Source organism: Cucurbita moschata, unplaced genomic scaffold (assembly GCF_002738365.1).
Source record: "Cucurbita moschata cultivar Rifu unplaced genomic scaffold, Cmos_1.0 Cmo_Scf00036, whole genome shotgun sequence".
In the NCBI taxonomy this organism is placed as follows: Eukaryota; Viridiplantae; Streptophyta; class Magnoliopsida; order Cucurbitales; family Cucurbitaceae; genus Cucurbita; species Cucurbita moschata.
This window is the reverse complement of record NW_019268552.1, coordinates 205,531-233,482: the sequence shown is the minus strand read 5'-3', so window position 1 is coordinate 233,482 and position 27,952 is coordinate 205,531. Positions and strand designations below refer to the sequence as shown.

The window sequence follows — 27,952 nt, the reverse complement described above, 5'->3', positions numbered from 1 at the left end:
TTTTCAAAAGTTATTATAAAATTTAAAACATATATAAACTAAATTATACTAAATTATTACCAAAAATATATATATATATATATATATATATATAATACATATGAAACTGCGGGCGAAAGAACTTTGCCTCTGTACATACCTTTTGGATTGGGCGTTACAAAAGGAAGGCGAAATGGATGCTTTGGCCGTATTCGGAACAGGTGCTCCGCCGCTTCTCCGGCGGCGGACGAGAACCTTCTGCAGCTTAACCTACTCTCGGACGACTGCACTGCGCCGCTGCGACCATCTTTCATCATTCCCTTCGAATTCTCATCTCTTCTACAAATTTACTACTCGTTCTCGTGCTGCTTCGGTTGCTAATGAATCCTTTATCTTTTTGCCTCATTTGGTTGCCTCACTGGTGTGTTCAATTTTCTTTCTCTTTTTCGTATTGAACTGGCTTTCAATTATTGGCCTGTTTTGAGATTAATCGATTTTGTCTTTTGAGGTGTAGGAGCGAGTCGACCAGACTTACATTATGGTGAAACCTGACGGCGTTCAACGTGGTCTTGTGAGTTTCCTTTTATGACCTGATAATTTAGCCCTTAATTTGTGCTTTTTCCTGCTTTTTCTCTGTGGTTACTGTCGAACTTTGCAATTCAGTGTACTTGAATGTTCATTGTTCATCTCCTGTGCTATTAAGGTCTTAATTCTTGGATATGAGTTCAATTTCGTTTAATAATGTCTAATTAAACAGGAAAAATTTGAAGTAGAAATGAAGGAATCCACAATTTCCTCTGTAATTATAGTAGAGAACTGCTTGACGTGCATTGTGAAGTGTTCTTGCTTTAACTGAGTTTGTTTTAGGTTGGAGAGATAATTTCGCGATTTGAGAAGAAAGGATTTAAGCTTACTGGTTTGAAGCTCACGCAATGCTCAAAGGATTTGGCTGAGGTTTGTCCTTGAACGACGTTCATTCTCCATGATGTTTCTGAAGTTCCTTGGAGAATTTGATTTTTGTTCTAATTGTTCAAGCTCAAAAGATCGAAAGTATTTAGAGTCCTACTTTTTAAATTCATTGAAAGATTACTTCATAAGCTAATTGGTCGTTTGAGACTTTCATTAAGCATTCTTGATTGAGATCTTTCTCGGCCATGTTTTTGTTCTCTCTCTCTCTCTCTCTCTATTAAACTGATCTTATATTATTACAGGAACACTATAAAGATCTTAAGGGGAAGTCCTTTTTTCCTGGTTTAATTGAATACATAACATCAGGCCCTGTTGTGTGTATGGTATGTTTCTCATCTCTATTTCTGCTGTAATTCGAATTCGGCCCATTATAAAAACTAACTATCCCACAACTTTGCGGTCGATGTTGATTGTGTTTATTTAGGCATGGGAGGGTGTTGGCGTTGTGGCCTCAGCACGTAAGTTAATCGGAGTTACGAATCCTCTAGAAGCCGAGCCAGGATCGATAAGAGGGGATCTTGCAATTCAAAAAGGAAGGTCAGACCTTATGAAATTTGATTCATGGTATAATTGTTAAAATGCAATCGTGACGATAAAAAGAACTTATTTGAACATCTTGGCAGGAATGTGATTCATGGGAGTGATAGTCCTGAGAGTGGCAAGCGTGAAGTAGGTAAGAGACACTGCTTTTAAAATGGCTTAACGTGTGTACATTCTCGATAATATTGCTATAATCAGTGGATTTGTTATTTTTGTGGTATTTTTTTCTTAATTCTGAGAAAAGAAACTATACAAAACAAATCATTCGTCTTGTGCTCATTGAATTGTAGTTGGTAGTCTTTAACTAAACACGGTGGACGTCGGATTTAGGAGCATGAGGGTAATTTCTGCTAATTATCAATATTGTTTAGCAGGAAAAAAAGAAAAAGGATGGAGTAAGGTTGATGGAAACGAGTCGGAATCATGATCATAGAAGCATAAGGTTGATGGAAATGAGTTAGAATCAGAAGTTTGTGTGAAATGAAAAGTAGTATCTGAGTTTCAGGATTAAGTTCCACTTGAAACCGGAGCAGTTTTTCATGTTTTAGGAAAATCTAATTGTCTTCATGATATGTCTTAAATCTACCGCTAGCAGATATTGTTCACTTTGGCCTATTACGTATCGACGTCAGCCTCACGGTTTTAAAATGCGTCTGTTAGGGAGAGGTTTCCACGCTTATATAAAGAATGTTTTGTTCCCTTCTCCAACCGATGTGAGATCTCACAATCCACCCTCCTTGGGTGCCTATCGTCCTCGTTGGCACACTATCCGATGTTTAGCTCTAATACCATTTGGAATGACCCTAGCCTACCGCTAGCAGATATTGCCCTCTTTGGCCTGTTACGTATCGCCGTCAGCCTCATGGTTTTAAAATGCATATGTTAGGGAGAGGTTTCCACATCCTTATAAAGAATACTTCGTCCCCCTTCCAACCAATGTAGGATCTCACATTTCACTAGTTTTGTAGCTTAGGGATGCTGCAGTGATTAAGTTTTGAGGTTCAGATGACTAACTCTACATTAGTTTATTAGCAATTTCTTTAAATGGACTAAGAAATCTTGAGAGTTCATTAGATTTTGCATTATTTTGATGTTGTTCCAAGTCTTAGACTTTCTGTGTATGCAGCCCTCTGGTTCAAAGAAGGTGAACTGGTGGACTGGGAGCCAGCTCTTGCATCATGGCTGATAGAGTGATGTTGTCTATGAAGCCTTCTTGTCCTCGGTAAGAATTGTTGATTATTAATCTTGTCTGTAATCTTGAATTATAGAATAAGATTCCAGTATAGAGTCCTGTAATAATCTTCCTCACAGACCCGTTTATGCAAAAAGGAGGAAATCCATTTTGAATATCAAGACTCTACAGAAATTTTCATAATGAACTAATAACAGTGGTGGATTAGAGACATCAGTCGTCTCATAATTTAGCTCTATGTTCAGATATACTCATTGAAAGAGGCAACCGACTCTGGAATGGCTAATGTTTGATCATGCCACCAAGTTAGTTATAGAACTCAATTCCGACGATATAGTCGAAGAACCAATGGATTCTTGCTTTGAATGTAGCTTGATATTATCACTAGACTGAGATGCATTAGAACTTGGTGACGTAACCATACAACAAATATCCTCTGTCGTCGTCATCGTCGCCTCCTCCACAATTGTTGAAATTCCTGGAGAATTCTTGTACTTTGAGAATAGGTACTTAATAGAGTTCTTCATCCTACGCTGCTGCGTTGAATGTTCTGTTGATTGACAATCCCTGGAAGCTTCATGTGTAGAAGTTGTACTTGTCGAATAATCTGAATCTACAGTTATCAAATCCTCTTTAGTTGGGTTGGCTAACTCATGAGAACCCTTTGGAAAACATGCTGGACTGTTGCATGCTTCTGTTTTCATTGCCTCGGTGCGCGACGAACATGAGCAAGAATTGGTTTCTCCATCCTCTAAGGCATCATCCTTGGCCGTGGGTAGGATTGAGTCGAGTTGCGAACCGAGTTTAAGCTTCCTTAGGGTAGTCTCTGCAAGAAGGAACTAAATGATATGTTCAAAAAATTCTGTACGATTGTGGTTGTTAATCTGAATCCATAACTACAATATTATTTCATCCCCCACATCAGATTTTGGACTGCAGTCTCATTTCGAGAGAGAGTGAAGAATATCATTCATTTCTAGGATAAATAAAAACTTACCGAAGTAAACAGAGACCTTTGTTGGTTCCAAAAAAGCAGAAAAACTTTACATTACATCAAAAATATTATTTTAACTATGGGTTAGATTCAATTACACCTCTAAACTTGAAATTTGTTTCAAAACAACCTTCAGATTTATGTGAACAAATCTAAACAAAAACATGAAAAATAAATAAAAATTATCTATGAGCCATACATAATATCGTCTTCCTCATTTCAAATGCACAGTTTTTTTTTTTTTTTTTTTTTTTTGCTAACACTAACCTCAAATCTACATCCCATATATGTTTAGATTTGTTCACTTAAATAACACATAAGCAAATAAACTTTTCAAGTTTATTTTGAAAACAAATTCAACTTTCAAGATGAACTATCCAAAATTTGGGAGGATAGTTTTTGAAAATTGAACCTAAAAAAATATTTGTGGCTGAATATCAGTCACAGGAGATATGCCTTTTTGTTTAAAAGAAATGCTCGACAAAATATACAATTCTCCGAATAAAGACATCGTCGAATGCTTACGTATTAACTTCGTTTGGAGGATGTATAGGCAATCTGGTTAGAGTTTGAGGAATCTAAGCTTGCATAGCCCATAATTGGAAAATCTAATGTATACCTCACATCTTGATGATGATAAAATTCCAAAAACATAAGTTCCTGATTTAGCTAGTATGTAAATTTACAAATTGAATAAGTTAATGTTTAGTTAGAGAAGTAGATTTCAAAATTTATTATAATTCAATCAATGAACAGGTTGGATTTCAAATCAATTGTCCAAGATAAGCCAAATCACACAATAATGTAGACCCGAAAACAGAAGCCGAACTACTAATCTCTCCTGGAACTCTGACGCTATAACCTGAATGAACGCTCCAGCGCAAATGAGCAATGAACCGGAAAATAGTAGAGAAACCATTCATATTATCACATTTAAATTTAAGTATGAGTTCAAAAGGAAAAAAAAAAAAAAAAAAAAAAAAAAAAAAAAAAAAAAAAAAAAAAAAAAAAAAAAAAAAAAAAAAAAAAAAAAAAAAAAAAAAAAAAAAAAAAAAAAAAAAAAAAAAAAAAAAAAAAGAAAGAAAAGAATAAGGGAGACACCGGCAGATTATAAATGTGAATCCATAATTAGATCAAAAAGAAAGATTAAGATAGAGAACGAACCGTAGATGGAGAGACGGTCATCTTTAAGAACCTTGGAAGGCGGCCGCTCCAAGGAATCCACTGAAGAAGACGATCTGACTCTCCCGAACATCGTTTCAATCCGTAAACAACTGACCGCAGAGAGACGAACGCCTCAATGGCTTCCTTCGGAAGAAGAAAAGCAAACACGAATTTCAGATTTCACTGGCGCGCTAATGAATCAAGAAAGAGCGGGAAGCTTACTCCACACTCTTTATTTGGTTCAGTTTGGGCCTACTTGGGCTTATGTAATATGGGCCGTTTCTTTTTTGGGCTTTTTAACCACAGATATGTATATATAACAATGATTTTAAATTTTATAATATTAGCATTAGCTAGACAATTGTGGCTTAGGGATCAAATTTTGATTAAGGTTAAAATTCATTTTTGGTTTATGATTAATGAATTTTATATTGTAATGAACGTAGGAAGTAATAATTTAGTTCATGAATTTTATTTTGCAATGTTTAGTTGTACGTAAAAATTTAGTCATTCTATTTTTAAATTTAATCCATACAGTAAAAAATATTAATCTTATTGAAATTTCGGTATATAGGTAGATCGATAAACTAGCTAGAGACCAAATGTACTTATGAGCAATCAAAATTAACTCGTTACATAACAGAAATTAGAATAAATTGTTACCCAAAGAGATGCTTGTTCCTTTTTTTCTTTGATATGAAAGATCACTCGATGAAAAAGAATAAGACGAAGGGAGAGGAATGAGCTCCAACTGTAGGAACTTATTGGCTTCAGATAATTCAAAAAAGACTAGTTCAAAGTTCGTTTGTTTAAGCAATGTGATCCCAATCGATCTTATGATAGAAATTCTGGCGGTAGCGGAATCTCATTTTCCGAAACGCTAAGAAGCAGCCCACTTTCCCTCATTCCACTTATACAACCCTTGCCCGTTTGAGTCGTTCGTTTCGAGCAAGTTACAAGTTTGGAAGTATAAGAATTCACTTGTTTCGGACAAAAGTGTAGAAGCTAAATTGTTACTTTCAGGGACCAAAAGTGTTTCCTAACGTTAGGTGGCCACGAGTGTCTCTGGGTGTAGGAGATCGAGCTCCTCGATCGTAGAAAAAAGGGCACTTTTTAAAAAAATTATTGTCAAAGTTTTAATTATCATAATATCTTCAAAAAGAAAAATGTCTTTAAGAAAATAATGGAGTCTTGATTATAGATGTATCAGTCTAATCGAGACAAGAGGCAAGATCATGATCATGAGTTGCCATGGAACACTGAATTAAGAGCAACAGCTAACACAATTGAACTCGAACATGAAGTAATCAGACAAAAGATCAGCTTCATGTGATAAATTGAATGTGTGTACCTCTCAATTTCATAAACATGGAGTTCAAGCCATTATCCTACTAACACCAAACAGATGCTGCAGCTCGGAAAAGCCTATTATGGAGGAGAGCTCGTACCGGTTAAAGAATGACGACCACGACGATGAATTTGAGTATTTATTTCCATAAGCGAATAAGAAACTGTCAGCATCTCTCACCAATTAGACGCATCCATATTTGTTCATATCGCTCATCTCGTCAAGAACGAATCAGCTAGATCTCGAAAACAATCTCTTTAAGAATCCACGTTTACTCGTCGTATTCATCTTCCTACCTGAAAGAAATCAGAAAAGACTGGCGCAAATGAATAACAGACATAATGAAGTGAAGTGAAGTGAAGTGAAGTGAAGTGAAGTTCATTCAACAATCCTTCCAGAAAACAAACAGATGAGTGAGTTTTGTTTTAGACTAAAGAGTTCAAAAGGGTCACCTTCTAGCCTACCAGAAAGCAACAATGCTTCTTCTGCAATGGGTCGCCATTGTTCAGCGCACGAGTAATTGATCCCGAGACCGACACTTAATCCTCTAAGGATTTGGATAGTCCGAAGTATGGAAAAGAGTTCCTCGGGAAACGACTACAGTAGCGAAACGGAAAAGAAGAACAGTTTTTTTCAGTTGATACAAATATACAAATACATATACCTCTACAGACAAGCACTATCAATTTGCTGAACAGTTTAAGTCTACCGCTAACAGATATTGTCCTCTTTGGGCTTTCCTTTCGGGCTTTTCCTCAAGGCTTTTAAAATGCGTATGGTAGGGAGAGGTTTCCACACCTTTGTAAAGAATGTTTCGTTCTCCTCCCCAACCGATGTGAGATCTCATATTTGTAAAACCTGAACTATACCTTTACACCGACTTTCTTTATTGAAGAGTCCTCTGCAAATGGTTGCATCAACACCTTTCCGGGGGGAAGCCTAGTATCGAACATTACCAGAGCCAACTTAAACAGTTCTTCTTGTACATTTTCACAATTGCTTACGGTATCTATCCCAAGCTCCCTGAAGAACCATTAAGAAAGAAAAAGAATTAGTATGAAGATGTTATAGAAGGGGTGTAACCGGAATTAGCCAAGGGACAAGCTGTTCGTGTGCCGTGGGTAGTTTGTTCTATGTTTTGTAAGCCTGTGCCGTAGCAGGCGCTATATTAGTATGTTGTCTGGAGTTAATGTGAGATCCCGCATCTGTTGTGGAGGAAAACAAAACATTCTTTATAAGGGTGTGGAAACCTCTCCCTAGCAGACGTGTTTTGAAAACCTTGAAGGGAAGCTCGAAAGGGAAAGCCTAAAGAGGATAACATCTGCTAGCGGTGGGCTTGGGTTGTTACAGTTAATTTTCATGCTTTGATATTTTGGAATATAACAGGAGTTCTTAGGAGGCGAGGTTTCGAGGACGCTCGAAATAGCTAGTTGGGTTGTTCTTGATCACGAGATGGGTTATCTTTGTGATCGTTTGAGTCAATATTATCACGAGTAAGACATAGTTCTTACACAACACAGGCCAAGCAGACTATAATTATTACCTGAAGGTTTCAGCTGTTCCTGTGGCATCACCGTCAGCAATATCGAGAACAAGTTTAGCATAACCGAGCCTCAACCGGTCAGGAAGATCTTTCACTTGCCCGTAATCAAGCAACGCTACCTGATAAAACGGAGAAACAAACTACGGTTTCAGCTCGATTCATGATCGAAACAGGGAAAATTGAAAGTCAAGACATTAAGCTAGCCAATCTAAACGTCACCGAGGTATCAACTCCTGAAATCTCGATATCTTCCACATACCACATTTATAGTAGTGCGAGAAAGATGCGAGCGCGATATGCCACGAAAACGAAAAATTACTATGAGTTTAGAACATGTATAGAAAATTCGAGTAGCTGACTTGCCTCTGAGCCTTTACAGATCAATATATTTCCTGGATGAGGATCTGCATGGAAGAAACCACTCTTCAGAATCATTTGTCCATATGCCAGTGTCAAACTACTAAGAATTTTCCTGCAATATTAAAATTTTCCCTACGTGTTTCAGTAATCTCAGGAGAGATAGAAAATATACTGCTCGATAACTGAAGTTCGTCCCTCACGGCACGTCTATAAGCTTAATTTCAAAAACCAAAAACGAAACGGTTATCGAACGAAGCCAAAAATTATGTAAAACCTGGAAAATATTAATTTGAGTTCACGAAGAAGTGCACGTTTCTCGAGGTTATAAGACAGAAAATAGAGAAGTAGTCTCAAACACTAACGTCGGATATTAAGTCGACGGGTTTTCATTTCAAAACTAAATTTGTAATCCATACAATAGTTCTCAGTTTGCACGTCAGACCCGAAATTAGGCAATAACTGCAAGGGAAACGGTCGGACAAGACGTTCGGCCATGTCAATAAAGAAAAAATCCCATTAAAATAAAGAGAAGTTCTCAGTATAAATGCTTACTGCTTTGAAGCTAAAGCTATCCTGCCATTAGCATCTATGCCTCTCTTTGCTATTTCATCGCCGAGATTGAGGATTGGGATTCCATCAATATATTCCATCACCAACACCCTCCTAACCAAACAAAAAAGAGACTCGATCACTAAGATCTCGACCAAGATTGAGCAAAGATAGTTCCCGAACCACCTAAGAAGTACGTTACGCTAGTTTACTTGAATGGCAAAGAAGTTCGACATCGAACTATGATATAGTTGGAAAGTAGCATTTCATCAGCAATAAGAAATTTAAGTAACTTAACTCCCATCATTTATAAAATCAACTGTAGAACCCCTCGGTTCGAATTTCAACGTTCTAAAAATTCATCCAATTCTAAGATGAATTTGTAATTCTATTTTGTTGGAAAAATTGAATAAATTCCTAATAGACAAATTATCTGTCCCCAGGATGAGAGCCAATGAAAAGCAACAGAAAAAGTGATGGTCTATGTCTGCTGACCATATTTATGATAGGCCCAGAGTACAAAGGTAAATGAATGGAAGCATGAGCGGGGTACGGGGCGGGCGTGTGAAAGGTAGCTATGTTATTGTGTCTGGGGCCCAATACGATTCGCTAGAGGGGACCGTGGTATGAGAGGAGTTATAGGCCAATGTTATTGCTTTCTAAACATTCTCTGCTGAGAATTTGGGAGAGGTGGGGAGCTCTTAAACTTCCCTTGTTGCTCTTGTTCATAAACAAAATTGTGGGTGTTTCTTACATAATCATTAACTGCACGTACCTGGTAACAATGTTCTTCATCACTCGTGGAACCAATACCGGACTCTTTTTGTTGTTGCTACACAGGAAATGACGGATTCTTTCGATAGCATTGGCCTCCCTCTCGAAGTCAAATTCATAACCAATCTTGAAAAGATAAGAAGGAAGAGATTCCAAGATGAGAATCAACATCATGAGAAAGAGGACATGAAAAAGTATGATATTATGAAATGAAGCAATGAAGAGCCTGAAACAAATGCATTGAAGTTTCAAGAATGAAAACTGCAAGATAGATGCTGCAGCTCAATAGAAGTATATTCACACGAAAACTACAAAAGTCTACCAAAGAAAAGCCTTCCAAGAGAGGCGAAAACTACGAACGTTGTGATACGAGCACCATGAAGAAGCAGTATACTATACTTAACACAAAAAGAATCAAAAGAAAAAAGCTATGTTCAGAACTCCGAAGATTTCGATCTCCAAGAGTTCCACAAAGGGCACGCATAGTGTCACAACCTAACACTGGTTGTGCCCCCAAGTAAGTCATCAGAACAATGACTAGTTTAAGTGGGAGAGAATGTCACAACCTAACTATGAAGAGAGTAGGTTGTGACCCTCACGTTGCATCTCTCCGAGAGTCCCACAAAAGGGCACATATATTGTCACAACCTAACACTGGTTGTGCCCCCAAGTAAGTCATCAGGACGATGACTAGTTAAAGTGGGAGAGAATGTCACAACCTAACTATGAAGAGAGTAGGTTGTGACCCTCACGTTGCATCTCTCCAAGAGTTCCACAAAAGGGCACGTATATTGTCACAACCTAACACTGGTTGAGCCCCCAAGTAAGTCATTAGGACGATGACTAGTTAAAGTGGGAGAGAATGTCACAACCTAACTATGAAGAGAGTAGGTTGTGACCCTCACGTTGCCATAAAAGAAGCGGTGACCCTTAAGTGGCGCCCATCTGGCCATGCGAAGACCTAGACAATCATTATAACCATGGTGGGTTGATTAAGTGGTCAACAAGGGCAACATAACGAAACAACTTAGAGATCAACGGTCTGTTACCGGTTTAAGATACTAAATATTCTATGAACTTTTGTCGGCATGCTTAAAAAGAGAATAGTCTAAAAGCATCATACAAGTGGCAAAAGGAATAACACCATTTTCTGTAATCACAATAAAAAGAGGAGGAATTGCACCTGTTTCTCTATTTCCTTAGTTACAGAATATAGATCGAACTTGATATCTGTCTTTTGCATATACAAGGCAAAGGCTTGCAAATTACGAATATCGGTCATCATTAGATCTTCGGTTCCCGGATGTTGCACCTACGACGTATGAATAAGGACGGAGTATGAGATTAAGAGACCATAAATTATGAAAATATGATAGGTCTTAAAATTTCCTTACCTTGACCACAACATCATTCTTGTCACCCCTTAGCCTAGCTCTATGAACCTAAATTGAGCACAAAAAATATGTCAGGGACAAGCTTTACTAGTTCTTTACAAACACTAAGTACACACTATCAAATAACCTTTCAAGTACATGGAAGCTATTAACCCCGACGAGGTTTTTGAACAAGTGGTTGTTTGACAATGAGCAAGAAATATCCATCTTTATGCCAAACAGTGTACTGAACGATGTCAACTAAGTATAGTAATTTACTAAGTATAGTAAGTAAATTACTCCTAGTTCTTCGATCATTTAATAACCAGAGTCATTCTTTGATAAATGGTTACTATCGGTCAGGATACCTGAGCAATGGAAGCCGAACCAAGAGGTTCAGGGTCGAATGTTTCGAAGACTTCACCGAGACTTGTATGCAATTCTTTCTCCACAACATGTTGAACAACATCAAAAGGTGTTGCTGGAGCATGATCACAAAGTGTAACAAGCCTCTTCACCCAAGCAGCTGGGGCCAAATCCGGCTTCCCAATAACTTGAGCAACCTCATTCATAAAATTCAGCTCCAATAAGTTAATTGTTCTAATACTAAAACCGTATGATCTGATAAAGGGGGTGTAAACAGCATACCTTAAGGAAGAAACCACCCATTTCAGAGCACATAGCATAAATCTTCTCGGCTGCATGTTCATGTTGATTCTCCCACATTGCCTCCTGTTTCTGCACATCCTTCTCGAATTTCACTCGTAGCTGAAGCACCTACAATACCCACAAAGCAAATTAAACAGCCAATTAACTAAAACAATTGAACATTACACGCATAAACACAGACCTTGTAGCCAGTGTAGATGTCTGCAACACGGACCCAGAATTGGAAAGAACGCTCCCAAGGTCTGAACTGCGTGGAGAGCTTCTGTTGAACATCGCTGAAATCAAAGCGAGGGAACATGGTGGATTCCTAGCTCCTATCTGAAAATGGACCTCTCATTTTAGTGCTTACCAACCCTTTGATGATACTCTACACACGCGTGACCATGGAGGACGGCTTGGAAGGAAACAAAAGAGTGCCCCTGTTCGAAAACCAAGTGGGTCGATGGCCCATTAATGGGTTGTATAGAACTTCAGAAATTGTGGCGGAGAAAGCGTGGGAAATCCTTGCATAGGGTGCGATGTTGCTTCAGTTGCGTTTTGGAGTTCATTCAAGGAGAAATTCCCAATTCGTGATCCAAACCCAATCCTCCTCCCGTCATTTCAACCTTTTACGTCACTAGTTTCGTCACCAGCTGAAATAATTTGTTAGGTTCTGTCACGCCCAAAATGTTAACATAAAATTTATAACCCCCACCAAACCTTTAGAATTCTATACCCTTTTCAAACCTTTTTTAATACTCACTTTTCTTCCTCTCATTACCTTCCTCTAGGTTCACTAATAACTTAATAACTTGCACATACTTTCGCTTATTCCATTTAAAATCTGTCACAAATCACCTAAAAAAAATTATTGTTGTCTAAAAACTAGTTTATTAAGTTTTAAAAACGCATTTATTAAAGAGAGATTTATACACCTTTACAAAGAATGTAAGTTTTGTGGGATCTCACAATCCACCTTTTTTGGAGTCCAGTATCATTGTTAGCACACCGCCTAATGTCTCGCTAGCAAGGTAGAAATTGTTATTTATCCCAAACCAATAAAGAGTAGCAGTACATTCAAAGTTGAAATAATTCCCCATTTAAGAGTTCAATAAATATCCAAAGTACATTTGCATTTGCAAGCACTTTTAAGTTCAATGAATATCCAAAGCACATACACATACCATTACAAGCTATTTGCCACAATTTCTGGCTCTTGGAGACTGATTCTACAGCTGAAAGGTATGGGCATTGCATTTACAGCATCATCGTCAAGCAAGAAGCTAGGTAATCCTGGATCAGAAATAGCATTCCTACCACTTGTTTGAAATAAGCAAAGAGTTAAATCACTGTGGATTTGTTTACTCCACTCAGTACACAAGAGGCAATATAAACTGCCAAAGAACAAGCAAGCACCTAGAAGAAGAAAAGAGCATGAAAAGGGTAGGTTTAGAGCATTCATAGAATTTCTAATAAGGTTCTTGGTTAATAAACAAAATCAAGCGACAGTGATAACAGCAAGCCAGAGATGTTGATATGTTCGAAACAATATTACATCGCCATTTTCACGAAGTTCTAATGCTCAAACTTCATTCGTGCATTGAGGCTTTTTGGCTCGAACAAATTTCAAATCAACTAAAGGCCTAGTTACAGATCAATTACACGAGACAACTTCTGGATACGGTTCAGTAAGACATCTCCTTGCTTGATGGTAGCTTGGTACAGAGCATTCTTTGAATCAGGACGATTAGTTTCAAGAACACCTGCTACTTTATCGATCTTGCAATGAAGTTTTCCCGCGGCAATAAAGCGAGATAACTCCCTGAAACCATAAAGAGAATTTATGAGAGGGAGAACGGTCCTTTATACATCATGCAGATAACAAAAGCTTCTTCTATTCACAAATATTTTAAAAAGTACAACAATGAATGACCACTTACAGATCAATAAATTCCACAGATACTCCAAATGCCTTTGCCATAGCTTCGATAGTAACACTCTTATAGGACTCCAAAAACTGGGAATAAACAACAGTTCTGACCTCTCTCATGTAATACCTGAAGTGCGGATGCAAATAACGGTCTAATTTTATTTGCTCGGTCAGACCAGCTGCATTTGTTGAAGGAACTATATGAGACACGAAACTAGCAGACCATCAATCATAGTTTTAGACATTGAGTTACATTTCCACTTACCAAAGGCTGAAAAAAATGATTTATATTGACAGTCATACAATGAGTTCAAAAAGTCGGAAAGATATGGGACTTTTCCGATCACTGTCAATATCTCGGGAGCATCAACTACCTACAGGAAATAAATTAAAATTGACGTTACAAAAAGAAAAAAAATTAAAAACAAGCTGACTGCAAATCCGTGGATATACCTTTTGCTTTAGAGACACTCTATCCAATGAAATAATGCTTGTGAGAACAGTATAAAATATGAATGTGTCGTAAGGAAAAAGCTCATATGTGGTGAAAGTTGAGATGGAATCCAGAAACAAGTTGGCTGCCTTCTTAAAGTTTCGAGTGGACAGGCAGTACAAGCCTTCATACACCTTCAGACGATTCTTTCTTTCCCAATCACCACCTTCTTCAAACAAGCTGGCATAGGGAGCAAGTAATTACAAACAAGAACACACAAATATTTGTTTTAAAAAAATACGATACCACATGTGATAAATAAATTCATATTGTGGTGTACTTTTTCGCTTTGTCAATACTTTTGGAGATGAGATCGAAATCCATATAGAAAAATCCAAGCTGCAGTGTATGGAAAACCAAATCCATCTTAAGTCCAACTGCAACTGTTTTGCTCTCAGTTACCTTGAGTTGCTCCAGAGCTCTGTCCTGAGTTCAAAATGTAGAAAGTTATGTGAAAGTCATGGACCAGTGCTATAAGAAATTGGGAAGTAAATTTGGATAACCAACCTTATCACCAATACGAATGAAGAAAAGTGATTTGGCCAAATGAGCTTCTCGAACTTCACTTTCACCTAAGTTTTCTTCTGCATCAGCAATCCTAAGTAAAAAAATGACTAAATATATAAGCATCGCAGTTAAGTAAATAAAGAACAATCAAAATAACAAACAACAACTAAGAAGCGCATACACTTTAATTAGGCTAGCATGTACGAGTCTTACACATGTTGGACTCTATGGCACTTGGACACTCTATGGCACTTGGACACTTGTTAGACATGGATCAAACAGTTGTTAACACAATAGTCATGTATTAGACACCAAATGCACAAAGCCAATTTTGGAAGAGCTTATTTCATGTTCATTGGACCAGGACAATACATTGCTCCCAACTTCCAAGAAACTAATTGGATATCCAAATCCAACGTGGGTAAATAATGGTCGTAAATAAAGGAAGAAGGCAAAAAGGGTTTCAAACGGAGCCTGGCTTCAAGGGAGGCTTCTAGGTTCCTCAAATTACCTAGAACACTATTTTTATTCTTGTATTGTTGGTTATTTAACACATTTTAGTGAATTAGAAATATAGTTCCCATCAGTACGCATCCAAAAGGCATTGTGCACGCTGCAAGGACTCTTTTAACATATATACTGAAAAGGGGAGGGGGAGCACGCACATACCCAAGTGTCCAGCTCATTGCATTCAACTGCCATAAATCAAAAAATACCAAAGAAGGACACCATACAAAATCAAAATATTCATAGCAGCATAAGCTTCAATCGATTAGGAATTCGGCAATGTAAGGTCACGTGGTAGAATAAGATCCAAAAGGGATATAGAACTACGCCTCTAGTAAAAGAGATTTACACCTCCATATGAATTCACTGAACTTTAAAGTGTATATGTTCAAATGGATTGAACAATAACTCCTCCCATTAAAGAGGCTAAGTGGGTGTGAAACTGTTAATCGATGCCCGATTCAACGATGATAAAAATAATGAACATTTACGTATACTCAAAGAACTTCAGTTGAATTCTCCCACATAATCCTCATACTAAGACACACTAAAGAACACAGATCCACGACGATATAGAAACTCACTTCTCGTCCAGCTTCTTCAACTCCTCCTCGTTCTTAGCGCGCATCGAGTCCAACACGCTCCGATCCAAATCCAACAGCGAACTTCCAGTTAGGGTTTCGTATAACGGAGCCATATCTACACGGTATAAAATACAAATAATGAGGAGAAAAAAAAAAAAAAACCCATTTCATGAGATAGAAATTGCAGTGCTAATTCAATGAAACTCATTAAGAATATGAAGCAATCGACAAATTACCATCAGCTTTAACGGAAGCCAATACTTCCTCCGTGAGACGGACCTTCTCGATATCTTGAACATCAGGATGAGTTAGAAGGAAAAGCTTGTGAGCAAGCACGAGATGAGGCTGCTGAGTTCCCTCTTGGCCTTCCATTGCGACTGAGAAATGAGATGACTCGCTGAGTGAGGAATTTGAGCTTCGTTTCTATGATGCCTTTCTTGCAGGAGGAGGCACCAAGATAGCAGACCAACCAGTTAACTAAGGAACTGGAGTTCTTTATATATTCACGGTGCGTATATTTATATTATATATCGTTTTTTTTTCTTTTTAGTAATTTTTTATTTACGGGCTGGCCCAAATATTTTAGAGATCAGGCCGGCCCAATACTAATGGGCTGGATTGGGTTAGATATGGGCCGATCGAATGAAGCCCACCAATTGGGATAATTGCAAAGTTCTCTTATTTTCCTTTGAGAAACAGAGTTTCGCACAAAACTTGCAGGGCGATGAAGCTTTAACCATGGCGGGCAGTGGAAACAAGAGGGAGCTTGAGGCCAAGGTCCTGCAGAAGGTGGCGGAGGTTATCTCGACGATAAAGACTGCGAAGCATGTCGACCAAGTCATATCTGCCCTTCATTCCCTAGCTGTTCGTCTCTTCCCTGTAGATGCGTCTATAATCGCCGGTCAGTCTCGACTCTCTAGCCTGCACTTTTTTTTTTTTTTTTTCTCATTTTCGGAGTTTTCGAATGAGTTGATTATGATAGTTAGGAAACGAGTAAAGAAAAATTTAATGATCATTCATATCTGTGAACTATGAGCTATAAATAAGCCTTCTTGTACACCTTTTTTCCCCATAGACTCGAGTAGTTTGGTTTTGTAAACTTTTTGGACTTGAATTTAGCAGTGTTTATAAGCTTAATTGAACAAAATGGCAAATGGTTATCAAATGAAGTTGTTTTTTTCTAAATTACTCTTAATATCCTCGAGTGGTCTGGTGAGCTTGTGCAACTTCACTATTCTCATAGGACAAGGACAACGGACTCTAGTGCTACTACATTTGATAAGAAAACCTTGATAGGTGATTGCCCTGCTCATTGCTACGGTGGTTTATGGGCACCTTGAACCCTTTGAACCAATATTTACTATTGATCAGTGGGACAACTTCATCCACTCGGTACATTTGGTTATGAAAAAATTGTAGTATGAATAACATTTATGTTAGAATATGTAACAGCCCAAGCCCACTCCCACTGCTAGCAGATATTGTCTTCTTTGGGCTTCTCCTCAAGGTTTTTGAAACGCGTCTGCTAGGGAGAGGTTTCCACATCTTTATAAAGGGTGTTTCGTTCTCCTCTCCAACCGATGTGGGATCTCACAATCCATCGCCTTCGGGGTCCAACGTCCTCGCTGACATTCGTTCTCTTCTCCAATCAATGTGAGACCCCCCAATCCTTCCCCTTCGGGGCTCAGCCTCCTCGCTGGCACATCGCCTGGTGTCTGGCTCTGATACTATTTGTAACGGCCTAAGCCCACCGCTAGCAGATATTGTCCTCTTTGGACTTTTCCTTTCGAGCTTTTTCTCAAGGTTTTAAAAATGTGTCTGCTAGAGAAAGGTTTCCACACCCTTATAAAGAATGTTTCGTTCTCCTCCACAACCGAGGTGGGATCTCACAGGATAATTCTTTGGTAGTTGTCCATATGGTGGTTAGCTTTTACTCTTGTTTATTTTTTTGGCAAATTGTTAAGATTTCCTTCCTTTTTAACATAAATGGACGTTTTAACCTCAACTATTTGGTGGCAGAGACCTTGTATGAACAATATAATGTTCTTATTTCCCCCTAAAATCGAAGTTAGATGAATTGTTTGAACTGATCATCTTGTAATTCTGCTTAATTCTCTTTCCATTTTGAGTCTGCCACATTCTAACGTACTTTTTACTTCACTGCAAAATTTTAAAACTTTGTGTAAAATCTCATTAGAAATCCATTTATGAGTTATTTGTTTGTTTTGTGCGTTAAAAAATTGCAGAGTGTGTTGGTCAGAGCTACAGGGACCAGGTTAATATAGTTTATGAAATCAAACTTTCACAATCAAGCCAGCATTTCTTTTGGGAATCTCTATCTTCCATATATCAGGTAGTAAGGTTTCTGCTTGTGGTGCATACAGATCCTCAGTTCGAGCCTTCCTTCCAAAAGTGAGAGGCTGGAATGTTGGAATGCATTTTATAATGGAGCTGCTTTCTCAGCATTGTCCCAGGTTTTATTACTTGGTAATGTTACATCTTTCTTCTTCGTACTATAGTATTAGATTCATGCTTTCATATATTGCAAGAATCAAAATTAAAAAATAATGACGCATTTAGCGAAGGACGTTTGCAAATTGATCAACAAAATAATTTCATGCATAGCTTATGAATGGTGTAGAAGTGTAATTGAAAGTAAGTGTAGATTAGTTCATTTGTACCAAGATACTCAGAACTCATTTGATAGTTAACTTTCTCTGAGTCCAAAATTATTTAGTTTAGCTTCTGTAATGGCTGGTTAGACATAGCATTTTGATCTATAACCTAAATGGTCTTGTAATATTATAAACAGCTGTGTTTGTGTTATGCATTGCCAATCTGTACAGAGCTTGCATCGAGTTGGTTGGCGTGTTTCCCTTTTTTGGCAAAGAAGCACTTATATGACATTTTCTTTGTTGACGGACCTGTCATCGAGGTTGCTCAGAACCTCGTTCCTTGTCTACAACCAAATGCAAGTGATGGAGTTGATGTTCGAGCTGTATGCTCGAATACTGAAAGGTGCGGTATGGTCACTGATTTTATGCTGTCTTTGTGAAAGTTTTAGTCCTTTGCCCTTTGCCCCTTCTATTCCTGCATATCCAAAGATTAAGGAATTGACCATTCACATCATCCAATCTCGAAAAACATTAGCGCCTCGATGATTATGTTCTTCCAAATGTTCAGTTTCGTCTCCTTGGTTGTCAATAGTTATGAGAGTTTCGTTCGATTTACACAGCTAATTCTTGATCTTGTTCTCATTGCTTGTAAGACAGATTGATTGTTCTTTGCTTGCTCGAGAAGGATGGAGTACTTCAAATGGCAAAGGAATTTGGGGAATCCTGCAAATATGAGAATTTTGTAACCATACCAGCCATTTCCAAGGTTGCACAAATTGTTACATCAATTCCTGACAAAGCACAATCCAGGGCATCCAACTCATTGTCATCACAGTATCCTTATCTCTCTAATTCCTTGTGTGTTGGGCTCATGTTTTGGAGAATCTATATATATTTTAACAAGTTTCATATGGGGATAAGTATTTTCATATTTTAATATTTTAAGTACTCAACTGACATGAAATAGTATTATGCATTTTGCACTGAGAAGAGTTGTGAAAATTTTCCATCAAACTACTGTTTTTCATAACAAGAGATCTTTAGCTTGTTCTTCAAGCAGATTACCAATCAACTCCTTTCTCTAGCAGAAGTAGAAGATCTTAAGTATATTGACCTTGATGGAGCCATGATGTTTGTGGGGGAGACATTTTCTCGCATTTGTCGACGTGGATCTGCAGGTTAGCAAGATTTGTGTAGTAGAATTGAATTTTTTAAACGCCTCTTATTATATATAAAATTAAAATTTTAGGAAGAGTCGATCTCGGTTAGAAAGCAGTTCAACCATTTTTTTTCCATGATAATTGGCACAACCAAGTTTTGGTTCTCTTTTCCAGTTGTCATGTTCTTCACAAATGAAGTAGGAATTTTATACATGTGATAATCTACGTTTCATGTCATAATGTGGCATGGCATTTTCAGTCTTGTTGCACTAAGGTTGTATGAAGCTACTAACCTTGCCTGAGCTGATATCCAAGCAATAGGATAACGTTCATTTATGACTGTTAACTTGCATGTTTATGGTAGACAATCGAGGACCCTCGTGTCATGACATAATTAAAAAGCTGCTAAAAGTCGTTGTTTTTAGGATTATCTCTGTTAAATGTAGCTAAGAATCATTGAGTTTGTTTCATCACACAGGAGACGTATAATAATCAAATTATTTGGCTTTTCTGTTTTGGCAGACTTGTTACTAAATGAATTAATTCCACGTATTATGAAGCACGTCCACGACGTTCTAATGTCAAATGCTCATTCAACTGTCTCTGACGTATTTGAATCAAGCCCCAATTTTCAGTTCTGGTTGAAGATAATGGAAACAATTAAAGATAATTATGCTGTTGAAAAAATTTCTGAGCAGCTTTTACATCAGCTAGCTGCTAAATGTGAGAGTGATGTTGATGCTTACTGGGTGCTTTGGCTACTTTTTCATCGTAGTCTAAGATCACGAATGTCGGTCAGGTCAGTGATCAAGAACTGCAGGTCTAATACATGTGTTCCCCACCCTCCTTCACCTAGAGAAAGGGAGAAAAGAATCAAATTAGATACAAATCATGCATTTGATGATACGTTTTACAAGTTAATTGTATGTACCGTATCATGCATCAATTCATATCATTTTAGATGTGTATAACTAGTAGAGTGTAACTATAACAGCCCAAGCTCACTGCTAGCAGATATTTTCCTTTTTGGGGTTTCCTTTCAGTTGGGGAGGAGAACAAAACATCCTTTATAAGGGTGTGGAGACCTCTCCCTAGCAGATGCGTTTTAAAAACCTTGAGGAGAAACCCAGAAGGGAAAACCCAAAGAGCATAATATCTGCTAGCGGTGGGCTTGGGTTGTTACAATAATGCTTCCTATTTCCTGCAACGTGGGAGGTCGAATTTATAAGCGTTGGTTTTTTTAACTTTTTTGCCTAGAACTCTTTTTTCACCTCTGGGTGTTTTGTTGATTGTGGTCTAACTGGACACTGAGATTATATTTTATGTGCTTTTGTAGGTCCATTTTAGTTGACAAATTTTTGTTCTGGAAGGTATTCCCCATTCATTGCCTGCGCTGGATTCTACAGTTTGCAATTCTTGAATGCCCACCTGATGCCAATTGTCTCAAGAAAGGTCATAGTAATAGCAGCCTCTTAATGACAGTGCAGCGCCTGGTTGAAGTATGGTCTAAAAAGGAGTTTGTCCAATCAGCCACGCTTGAGCAGCAAGCTTGTATCCACATTGTTTAGGTCTTGTTTGATAGTCACTTGGTTTTCGGTTTGCGAAAATTAAACTCGTTTTTTTCATCATTTCTTAAACATGGTTTTCATTTGAATTCTGAGCCAAATTCAAAAAATAAAAACAAGTTTTAAAAAACTACGTTTTAGGCTTAGTTTTCAAAAACTAAATAATTATCAAAGGGGATCTTAGTTACTAGTATTTTGTTGCACTTGTTTGAATTTATTTGCATTAACCAACTATCAGATATATCTGCAGCTGTTGGTCTTTCTCTTGAATTAATGTCTAAAGAGGAACTCGATGAAACTAAGACCGTTATGCCCTCGATTCTTCAAGGGGTTAGCTGTAAGTCCAGTTTTAGTTGTATTGATAGAGTTTCCTTTTTGGAAGTGTAATTTTTCCTGTAATGTTTTGTTCGATTTTAGGTAGGCTGGAGAATCCGAATCAATGGATTCGGAAAATGGCTAGCAATGTTGCTCTAGTGTTCTCTAAAGTCATTGACCCTAAGAATCCTCTGTATCTTGATGATAGTTGCGTGGGAGACATCATCGATTGGGAGTTCAGGTCCACTACTCGTAAAAAAGAGAATATAGATTGCATGATCGGAGCACAAACTACTAGTTTGGTTCAGAAAAAAGAAGCTACTGATGCTGCCAAAGTGGGGACTGGGCAGAATATAAGAAGTAAAAATAAGAACATTTGGGAGTTTAAGCTGGCTGATCCAGATGAGATTGTGGATCCAGCTAGCTTAAATTGTGGATCTATTTCTGAGGACGATAATGACGATAATGAAAGTGATATATCTGATTCGAGCAGTGACTCATCGTTACAGCCATATGATTTGTCAGATGATGACACGGATCTTAAGAAAAAATTATCACATTTGGTCGATGTAGTCGGGTCACTCCGTAAATCTGATGATGTTGAAGGGGTGAGTTGTTCAATTTCTTGTTGGTTAATGTCCTGGAGTTAGATCATAATTAGCTTAAGGTGTTTGTGAGCTCGTAATATTCTGCATTTTGTGCAGGTAGAGAGAGCTCTTGATGTTTCTGAGAAGCTCATCCGAGCATCACCCGATGAACTTAGACACGTAGCGTCAGATCTCGTGAGAACGCTTATTCAAATCCGATGCTCCGACATAGCTGTTGAAGGAGAGGAAGATTCAACTGAAGACAAGAGACAAAGAGCGTTGGTTGCCTTGGTTGTTATGTGCCCGGTTGAATCTCTTAATATTCTCAATAAACTACTGTATTCGCCTAATGTGGATACCAGTCAGCGCATAATGATACTCGATATCATGACGGATGCAGCTCAGGAGCTTTCTAATACGAAAACTATGAAACCGAAACATCGGTCAAGGACTCTCATAGCTACAACCGCCGAGACTCAACCATGGTTCTTGCCAAGTAGTAAAGGGCCTCCTGGAGCTGGTTCCTGGAAAGAGATATCAGGAACAGGAAATTTACCGAACTGGTCGAATAGTTATGAGCGAGAACTACCCTTAAAACCGAGTCATGTCAAAAGAGGTAAGACGAGACGCTGGAGCCTGAGATCAGCTAACATGCAAAATACTGAAATGGAGTTATCTCATAATAAGTTCCCCGGGCATGCAGCTGCCTTTATGCTTCCTGCTATGCAAGGCTTTGATAAGAAACGACATGGAGTTGACTTGTTGAATCGGGATTTCGTTGTCTTGGGAAAACTCATATATATGCTTGGTGTGTGCATGAAATGTGCAGCCATGCATCCCGAAGCGTCCGTGCTGGCTCCTCCTCTTTTAGATATGTTAAGATCCAGGTATAACATAACGTTATGTTGAAGTATCGATATCGTTAAGTTTACCGTAACCTATCAACTAAAGCTTTTGGGTTAACCCATGTTCGATGTGATACAGTGAGGTATCCCATCACAAGGAAGCATATGTCAGGCGATCTGTTCTATTTGCAGCTTCATGCATTCTGATAGCCATACATCCATCTTACGTAGTATCCAGCTTGCTCGAAGGAAACGTTGAAATATCCGAAGGACTTGAATGGGTTCGCACGTGGTCTCTTCATGTGGCCGACTCGGACCCAGATAGAGAATGCTATATGGTAAGGACTTTTAAAGGTTAAAGTAGTGAAATCATGCTTTAGGTTTCCATGTTGTACTTTCATGTGCTTTATGGTTGATAGGAGTATCATATGTGGATTTAGAGTTCGAATAGTCAAACATCTAGGCGTCTAAATTACCAAAAAAAAATTACAGTTGTTTAAAAAAATGTTCAAGTTCGAGTTCTTTCAAAAGTTGCAGTATTACCATCAACCTTTTATATATGTTTCAAAACTACCACTGGAGTTGAAACTCATTATAAGGTTATATGAACCATATAACCTTATTTGTGGATTTAGAGTTGCATAGTCGAACAGCAAGGCAAATTACCAAGAAAATTGCATTTGTTTAAAATTTTTTCGAGTTCTTTCAAAAGTTGCAATATTACCGTTAATCTTTTAGGATGTTTCAAAACTACCATAGGATTAGAAATTCATTAAAAGATTGTATGAAAATTGAGACTCGAATACTGTCATACAAGTGTTTTGGAGCTTAATCACTCATTTTATTACATTCATCGATGAAATTTGTTTTTCGAGACGAAAAACGTATCAAATTGCTTCCACTCTTTCATAAAAAACTCCTACATTTTCTTCATCCTACATAATTCATTTGAGACAAATTTACTGATTCACTATGCCCACTTTCACTAATTTTGCTTATTTGGTACGTAGATGGCTATGACGTGTCTGCAACTTCATTCTGAGATGGCTCTCCAAACCACTCGAGCACTAGAATCTGCAAACAGCCCATTCAAGGCCAAAAACATTGCTCTCTCTTCAGATTTGTCAAAGGGTACGATCAAAATCCCCTTCTCCGACGTGAAATATTAGAGAAAACAAGCAGAAAATGAAACAAAACTATCCTCATAGCCACTCTTCTGAGCTCTGGTAGTTTATTTTCTGGTGTGAAATGCTCACTGGAGTTTAAACTTCAGCTATTTTCCCTCACAGTTTGGGGTTTTGTTTTGTAAATCCGGGTTTAAGTTGATCTCTTTCGTAGTAAAAATGTTTCTAAGTGATTTATAAGAAACGAACGCACAAGTAACCAGCCATTATGTAAAAGAAAATAAGATTTTAATGCCTACAAAACCTTCATTCTGGGAAGTCATTGCTTTGCATATGCTGTGCCGTTTGTACTAACAAAAAACGCTCAAGGAGAAAGAAAATGTCTAGCAAATATGGTAATCAATATGATTTTCACCAAACTTTTTGAGACCTGTGCTCTTTTTTTCCAAGAGATTTGAGCAGGAAACCCAAAAGTAAGAGTTCTAGAATTATGTAATCAGCTAGTTTTTACATTTCCTAATGCTAACGTTGTATTCACGTTCGAGCTCATCCTTGACATGAAACAAACACTCGTCCCCAGATTCAATTCTATTTGCACAGCAAAAAGCTTCCCACCCACTTGTTAGAACTTGAACATTAGGCATCTCATGGTAAAGAATTGGCCACAATCTCTTACTGGGATCCCGCAGAAACACTACCTTCTTGTTCTCTGGATTTCTTCGACCTCTCGAACATGGTAGGTGAAATGTCATCGGCAGCTCCTTTATGGGTAGCAGGAACAAAGTGAGAAATGGTAAAGATTCAACAAGTAATTAGCTCATATCATGTAGGAAACGCCCGAGTAGTCAGAAACGAATCAAGATCATCTGTGAATCTCTGAGCTTCTTTGAGTACATACATGAAGAATGGAATGTGAAGATGCATCCATGCATAGTTTGTATGCAATTAGTACTCTCAGTCATACAATATCACACATAAATATGTCCATACATGAGTGTGTGTATGTAAGCATCAATGTCTTGGGACTAACACGAGATTTGCTAAAGGACCTCTACCAATCGGTTTAGGTAAATATCTAATGTGCTCGCTCATGAGAGGTTTTTGAGTAGAGGTCCAATATCAATACCAATATTCTGTCAAATCTAAACTAGAGCATATTATATAACCATTAAACTTACATGAATAAATTTTACACGCTTAACGAAATAAGTGTTGGCATTAACGTACCAGAAAGGATAGAGTATCTTTAGCCACTACACAGGAGATACGGGCTGGAGTTCCAATCGGGTCTGCATTATCAGTTGTATCATTAATTTCTCTACCACTTTGGTTAGACGTTTCAAGGAACTCCTCCTTAATGACTTTTGGCTCCACTGTAAGCAAAAGAAATCTCAATTTAGACTTGCCAAAACCACAAATTGCAAGGGAATGATGTGATAAATTGAGTTGGATTACGTATTTGTTCAATGAAGTCTCCGCAGTTGTTCACTTCTGTTTTGATTTCCAATGGTTCCATTTTAATGATCTTTTTCTCGTCCCCTGTTTGCGTACAGCATTCGCAATGAGCTAACGTTACAACAATGTCAGATTCTGGAGGGCAAGAAATGAAGCTTATTTTTCTACAGATAAGAACGAATCGACAATTATAAAGCATAAGGAGCAACCCGAATAGAGAGCAAACCGTGCAGACATTTTTTAACCTTCAAGGAATTTGGAGGGTACTCCTGTTTCACACTAGACCCCTGATCATGTCTTGTAATTGCTGAAATATATATTAACACATAATTAGTTGTGAAAGTCGTCCCGAATATTAGAAATGTATTGTATCACTTCAGTACTCACTCGATGCTGTGTTGCACATTGCTGGTACATTCTGGTAGTCTCTTATGATTTTTAATGGCATGTCACAAAAAGGCTCCACGTTTCGATCGGAATTTGTTGCAGATGAAATAAAAGGAACCTCTATAGTCCTGTCGTGGCAAGGATCTTTATCAGAGACACTCATCTTTATGTCAGCCTCCTCAAAACACTGTCTTTTATCATTTATCTTGTTAGCAGATACATTTGAAGGCAATACTTCCATGTCTCCTCTTATATCTACTGGAACACTGTTAACTGGGCCGACACTGATTATAGTATTCTGCGATGAGGAAGCACAGTTCGGGTTTATCTCATCCTGAGCAGCTTTATTTGTGGAATTCTCATTGATGCAGGAATTGACCATCTGCATTTCCATGGAAAACAAGTTAAATAAGGGGCTTCTGTTTTCCTCCGGTCCTACATCCTTGTTCCTGTCGATTAAACAATACGAATCATCAACAATGTCTAAAGGTCCGTGCCATTCATCGTTGCTCTGGTACTTTCGCCTTTTACCCTGGTATACATTCATGTTTTGATAACCAGCCACGTGAAATTTATCTTGAGATAGTGTCACATTGGATCCAGAACCCACAGAGGGGCTTGAAGCTTGTGGATTTGACAAACCTTCATTAGTTATCTCAAGTACAGGACAAGTACTTCTAATTCTTTTCCTCGTATAGCTTTTTTCAGCAAACCATACTTTTTCACAACCAGTTTTAGTGTAGATACTAACATTGAAGTACAAGTCCATGATGTGATTGAAGATCACAAAATCTCCAATTTCTAAGCTATGCTCTGATGAAAAAGCACTCCACCCTTCTTGAAAAGCAAGAGATCCTTCGCAATTGGATACTGTTACCTTCCACTGTTGTCCAAGAGAATCCTCAAGAACAACCTTTTTATTAACCAACTTCAACACGGTAGATGCAAAAATAGGTGGGAAGAACTGCAAAAGATAATGTAATTATAAAACAATAAAATTACAGAATGCAGCATCAATGGCAAAAAATGTTAGCTCGGAAAAAATATTTCGCTTGTAGCACATAACTACTCAAGGGAACTGGATGAACTCATAGACACTGTCAAAATAGAATAAGTTGCAGGGGCAGATATAGGGAGATTTTTCAAAAGGAAAGATCTCAGGGGTTGCCATTCAATATCTAATAGTTATAAGAATTTCAACACCTTAAACGAGGCACTGTCCTCGAACACCACAAGCAATTAGCAATTTACCATTTTGTATAAAACAGACATGGGGATTGTAAAGAGCTAACATGAACAAATACCAAAAATTAGAAAGTTGGAGACAATTTTGGAAATAATATCATACCACAACTTCAGAAAAGCGATCCCCAAACATAACTTTGAAGAACGACGTAACAGATGATGAATTCCCTGTCTTTCTATGAAAACGTAAGCATCTTTGGGTGCATTCTGGACAGGCTTCTACCTTGCTGCTCATCTCTTGCTTCCCTATACTGAAATGCAACAGAGAATGCTTGTTAGCACAGAGATAAAGAAGAGTAAAGAAGACCCATGTGGATGTTATCCAAAACAAAGAGGTTCAAAATTAAATTTCAGAGAAGCAAACAATTATGATAAAAATGATGCTCTCGTCGGTGAAATACTTCCTGGATTCAAAGAGGCATTCATAATTAGATCAATTTTTAAAAGCACATCATCTAAATCAATCCCTTTCCAGAGCAATTTATACGTCTTCAAATCCACCATGTAAGCACAAGGGAAGTCAAAACCACTGCAGTTCAAGTTAAAGGATGAGTAAACAGGACAGGTTCGAGATAAAGCTGATCATTCCAACAAAAGGCACAGAAAAGAAAAACTAGAACCCGATCATGCTAGTTGACAAAAATAAATAGTGAGATTAGTAAGTTCTAATAGGAAAATCGAAGCGGCTGCAACTCCCAAGGGTTAACCAAGTTCAGCCTCGTAAACCAACTATAATGCACTTCTCATTCAGATGCCGACGAGACAGAAAGCTTCCTACAGCTTTCATGTGAAGCCTCAATCGGAATTTTGAAGGATCCTTCAACGCATTAATAAAGCTAAGAATGTTCTTGAACAAACAATGAACTTGAAGCAAGTAACAGTCGAAATAAAGGGAAAAGAAGAAGGAAAAAGATCAAAAGGGGAATTTGAAGAAAGGCGATATAACTCTTTATGAAGAGTGATCAAGTCCTAGAATCACGAGCCACTGTTCTTGCTCTAGACCAGTCTGGCAATGCCTTTGTCGAAGCCGCAGAGCCACCGTGGGAGCTCCGGTTTAACTCGCCGAGTTCAGTGACGAGCTGCTTTGCAAAATGCATGCCTGCAAGCGCCAAGTCTTGCTCGAGGAAGAAGAAAAACTTGGGCTTTTTGTCGAGCCCAAGGCCCAATAAACCTTTTGGGCCTCGACAATTGGGGCGGATA

At 38.0% G+C, this 27,952-nt stretch overlaps 6 protein-coding genes across 11 annotated transcripts; 2 read left to right on the top strand and 4 right to left on the bottom strand.

Annotated features, from left to right (window-relative positions):
- The first annotated feature begins 104 nt into the window (after window positions 1-104).
- Window positions 105-2,889, top strand: LOC111431289 (nucleoside diphosphate kinase). The gene is made up of 7 exons (XM_023067872.1): window positions 105-400; window positions 494-550; window positions 847-933; window positions 1,191-1,271; window positions 1,373-1,485; window positions 1,572-1,621; window positions 2,615-2,889. Exons 1-7 carry the CDS (start codon window positions 173-175, stop codon window positions 2,680-2,682), a joined length of 684 nt encoding a protein of 227 aa, XP_022923640.1. The 5' UTR covers window positions 105-172; the 3' UTR covers window positions 2,683-2,889.
- On the bottom strand, window positions 2,864-5,022 carry LOC111431290. Its single transcript, XM_023067873.1, has 2 exons — window positions 4,839-5,022; window positions 2,864-3,506 (listed from the first exon to the last, which is right to left on the bottom strand). Exons 1-2 carry the CDS (start codon window positions 4,927-4,929, stop codon window positions 2,974-2,976), a joined length of 624 nt encoding a protein of 207 aa, XP_022923641.1. The 5' UTR covers window positions 4,930-5,022; the 3' UTR covers window positions 2,864-2,973.
- A 987-nt stretch (window positions 5,023-6,009) lies between these two features.
- Window positions 6,010-12,030, bottom strand: LOC111431408 (uncharacterized protein slr0889-like). Of its 2 annotated transcripts, none has more exons than XM_023068037.1 (12): window positions 11,636-12,030; window positions 11,434-11,562; window positions 11,154-11,348; window positions 10,807-10,854; window positions 10,596-10,724; window positions 9,414-9,538; window positions 8,642-8,752; window positions 8,093-8,201; window positions 7,730-7,848; window positions 7,056-7,209; window positions 6,651-6,783; window positions 6,010-6,482 (listed from the first exon to the last, which is right to left on the bottom strand). In XM_023068037.1, the coding sequence occupies exons 1-12, from the start codon at window positions 11,750-11,752 to the stop codon at window positions 6,418-6,420; spliced, it is 1,434 nt and encodes a 477-aa protein (XP_022923805.1). In that variant the 5' UTR covers window positions 11,753-12,030; the 3' UTR covers window positions 6,010-6,417. The 2 variants fall into 2 exon arrangements, with proteins under 2 accessions (XP_022923805.1, XP_022923804.1); XM_023068036.1 differs by having other exon boundaries at window positions 6,639-6,783; window positions 11,636-12,028.
- An 833-nt stretch (window positions 12,031-12,863) lies between these two features.
- On the bottom strand, window positions 12,864-15,937 carry LOC111431410 (26S proteasome non-ATPase regulatory subunit 6 homolog). Its single transcript, XM_023068039.1, has 8 exons — window positions 15,691-15,937; window positions 15,455-15,569; window positions 14,364-14,454; window positions 14,137-14,282; window positions 13,817-14,036; window positions 13,629-13,737; window positions 13,374-13,542; window positions 12,864-13,255 (listed from the first exon to the last, which is right to left on the bottom strand). Exons 1-8 carry the CDS (start codon window positions 15,824-15,826, stop codon window positions 13,081-13,083), a joined length of 1,161 nt encoding a protein of 386 aa, XP_022923807.1. The 5' UTR covers window positions 15,827-15,937; the 3' UTR covers window positions 12,864-13,080.
- Window positions 15,938-16,140: 203 nt separating this feature from the next.
- On the top strand, window positions 16,141-23,924 carry LOC111431405 (telomere length regulation protein TEL2 homolog). Its single transcript, XM_023068029.1, has 13 exons — window positions 16,141-16,355; window positions 17,701-17,729; window positions 17,839-17,941; window positions 18,301-18,472; window positions 18,727-18,903; window positions 19,114-19,247; window positions 19,752-20,028; window positions 20,566-20,780; window positions 21,033-21,131; window positions 21,212-21,717; window positions 21,814-22,583; window positions 22,681-22,879; window positions 23,552-23,924. The coding sequence occupies exons 1-13, from the start codon at window positions 16,193-16,195 to the stop codon at window positions 23,708-23,710; spliced, it is 3,003 nt and encodes a 1,000-aa protein (XP_022923797.1). The 5' UTR covers window positions 16,141-16,192; the 3' UTR covers window positions 23,711-23,924.
- A 123-nt stretch (window positions 23,925-24,047) lies between these two features.
- LOC111431407 (B3 domain-containing protein Os01g0905400-like) lies at window positions 24,048-27,848 on the bottom strand. 5 transcript variants are annotated; one of them, XM_023068031.1, is made up of 7 exons: window positions 27,037-27,848; window positions 26,856-27,001; window positions 25,508-26,471; window positions 25,347-25,427; window positions 25,121-25,204; window positions 24,893-25,038; window positions 24,057-24,426 (listed from the first exon to the last, which is right to left on the bottom strand). In XM_023068031.1, the coding sequence occupies exons 2-7, from the start codon at window positions 26,985-26,987 to the stop codon at window positions 24,166-24,168; spliced, it is 1,668 nt and encodes a 555-aa protein (XP_022923799.1). In that variant the 5' UTR covers window positions 26,988-27,001; window positions 27,037-27,848; the 3' UTR covers window positions 24,057-24,165. The 5 variants fall into 5 exon arrangements, with proteins under 5 accessions (XP_022923803.1, XP_022923799.1, XP_022923800.1 ...); XM_023068032.1 differs by having other exon boundaries at window positions 26,856-27,003; window positions 27,699-27,848; XM_023068033.1 differs by having other exon boundaries at window positions 26,856-26,998; window positions 27,699-27,848.
- Between the last annotated feature and the right edge of the window lie 104 nt (window positions 27,849-27,952).

Coding starts and splice junctions, on each gene's coding strand:
- LOC111431289 (XM_023067872.1), top strand. CDS start 173: ATGGATGCTTTGGCCGTATTCGGAACAGGTGCTCCGCCGCTTCTCCGG. Junction 1,272..1,372: donor CAGGCCCTGTTGTGTGTATG/GTATGTTTCTCA, acceptor GTGTTTATTTAG/GCATGGGAGGGTGTTGGCGT. Junction 1,622..2,614: donor GAGTGGCAAGCGTGAAGTAG/GTAAGAGACACT, acceptor CTGTGTATGCAG/CCCTCTGGTTCAAAGAAGGT.
- LOC111431290 (XM_023067873.1), bottom strand. CDS start 4,929: ATGTTCGGGAGAGTCAGATCGTCTTCTTCAGTGGATTCCTTGGAGCGG. Junction 3,507..4,838: donor TGACCGTCTCTCCATCTACG/GTTCGTTCTCTA, acceptor TCCTTCTTGCAG/AGACTACCCTAAGGAAGCTT.
- LOC111431408 (XM_023068036.1), bottom strand. CDS start 11,752: ATGTTCCCTCGCTTTGATTTCAGCGATGTTCAACAGAAGCTCTCCACG. Junction 10,725..10,806: donor AGAATGATGTTGTGGTCAAG/GTAAGGAAATTT, acceptor CATACGTCGTAG/GTGCAACATCCGGGAACCGA. Junction 7,210..7,729: donor GGAACAGCTGAAACCTTCAG/GTAATAATTATA, acceptor ATGGTTCTTCAG/GGAGCTTGGGATAGATACCG.
- LOC111431410 (XM_023068039.1), bottom strand. CDS start 15,826: ATGGAAGGCCAAGAGGGAACTCAGCAGCCTCATCTCGTGCTTGCTCAC. Junction 14,455..15,454: donor TTGAAGAAGCTGGACGAGAA/GTGAGTTTCTAT, acceptor TTTTTTACTTAG/GATTGCTGATGCAGAAGAAA. Junction 13,543..13,628: donor ATCATTTTTTTCAGCCTTTG/GTAAGTGGAAAT, acceptor CAACAAATGCAG/CTGGTCTGACCGAGCAAATA.
- LOC111431405 (XM_023068029.1), top strand. CDS start 16,193: ATGGCGGGCAGTGGAAACAAGAGGGAGCTTGAGGCCAAGGTCCTGCAG. Junction 17,730..17,838: donor GTCAGAGCTACAGGGACCAG/GTTAATATAGTT, acceptor TGGTGCATACAG/ATCCTCAGTTCGAGCCTTCC. Junction 20,781..21,032: donor CACGCTTGAGCAGCAAGCTT/GTATCCACATTG, acceptor ACCAACTATCAG/ATATATCTGCAGCTGTTGGT.
- LOC111431407 (XM_023068030.1), bottom strand. CDS start 26,987: ATGAGCAGCAAGGTAGAAGCCTGTCCAGAATGCACCCAAAGATGCTTA. Junction 25,428..25,507: donor AATGTGCAACACAGCATCGA/GTGAGTACTGAA, acceptor TATATATTTCAG/CAATTACAAGACATGATCAG. Junction 24,427..24,892: donor AAGATACTCTATCCTTTCTG/GTACGTTAATGC, acceptor CTACCCATAAAG/GAGCTGCCGATGACATTTCA.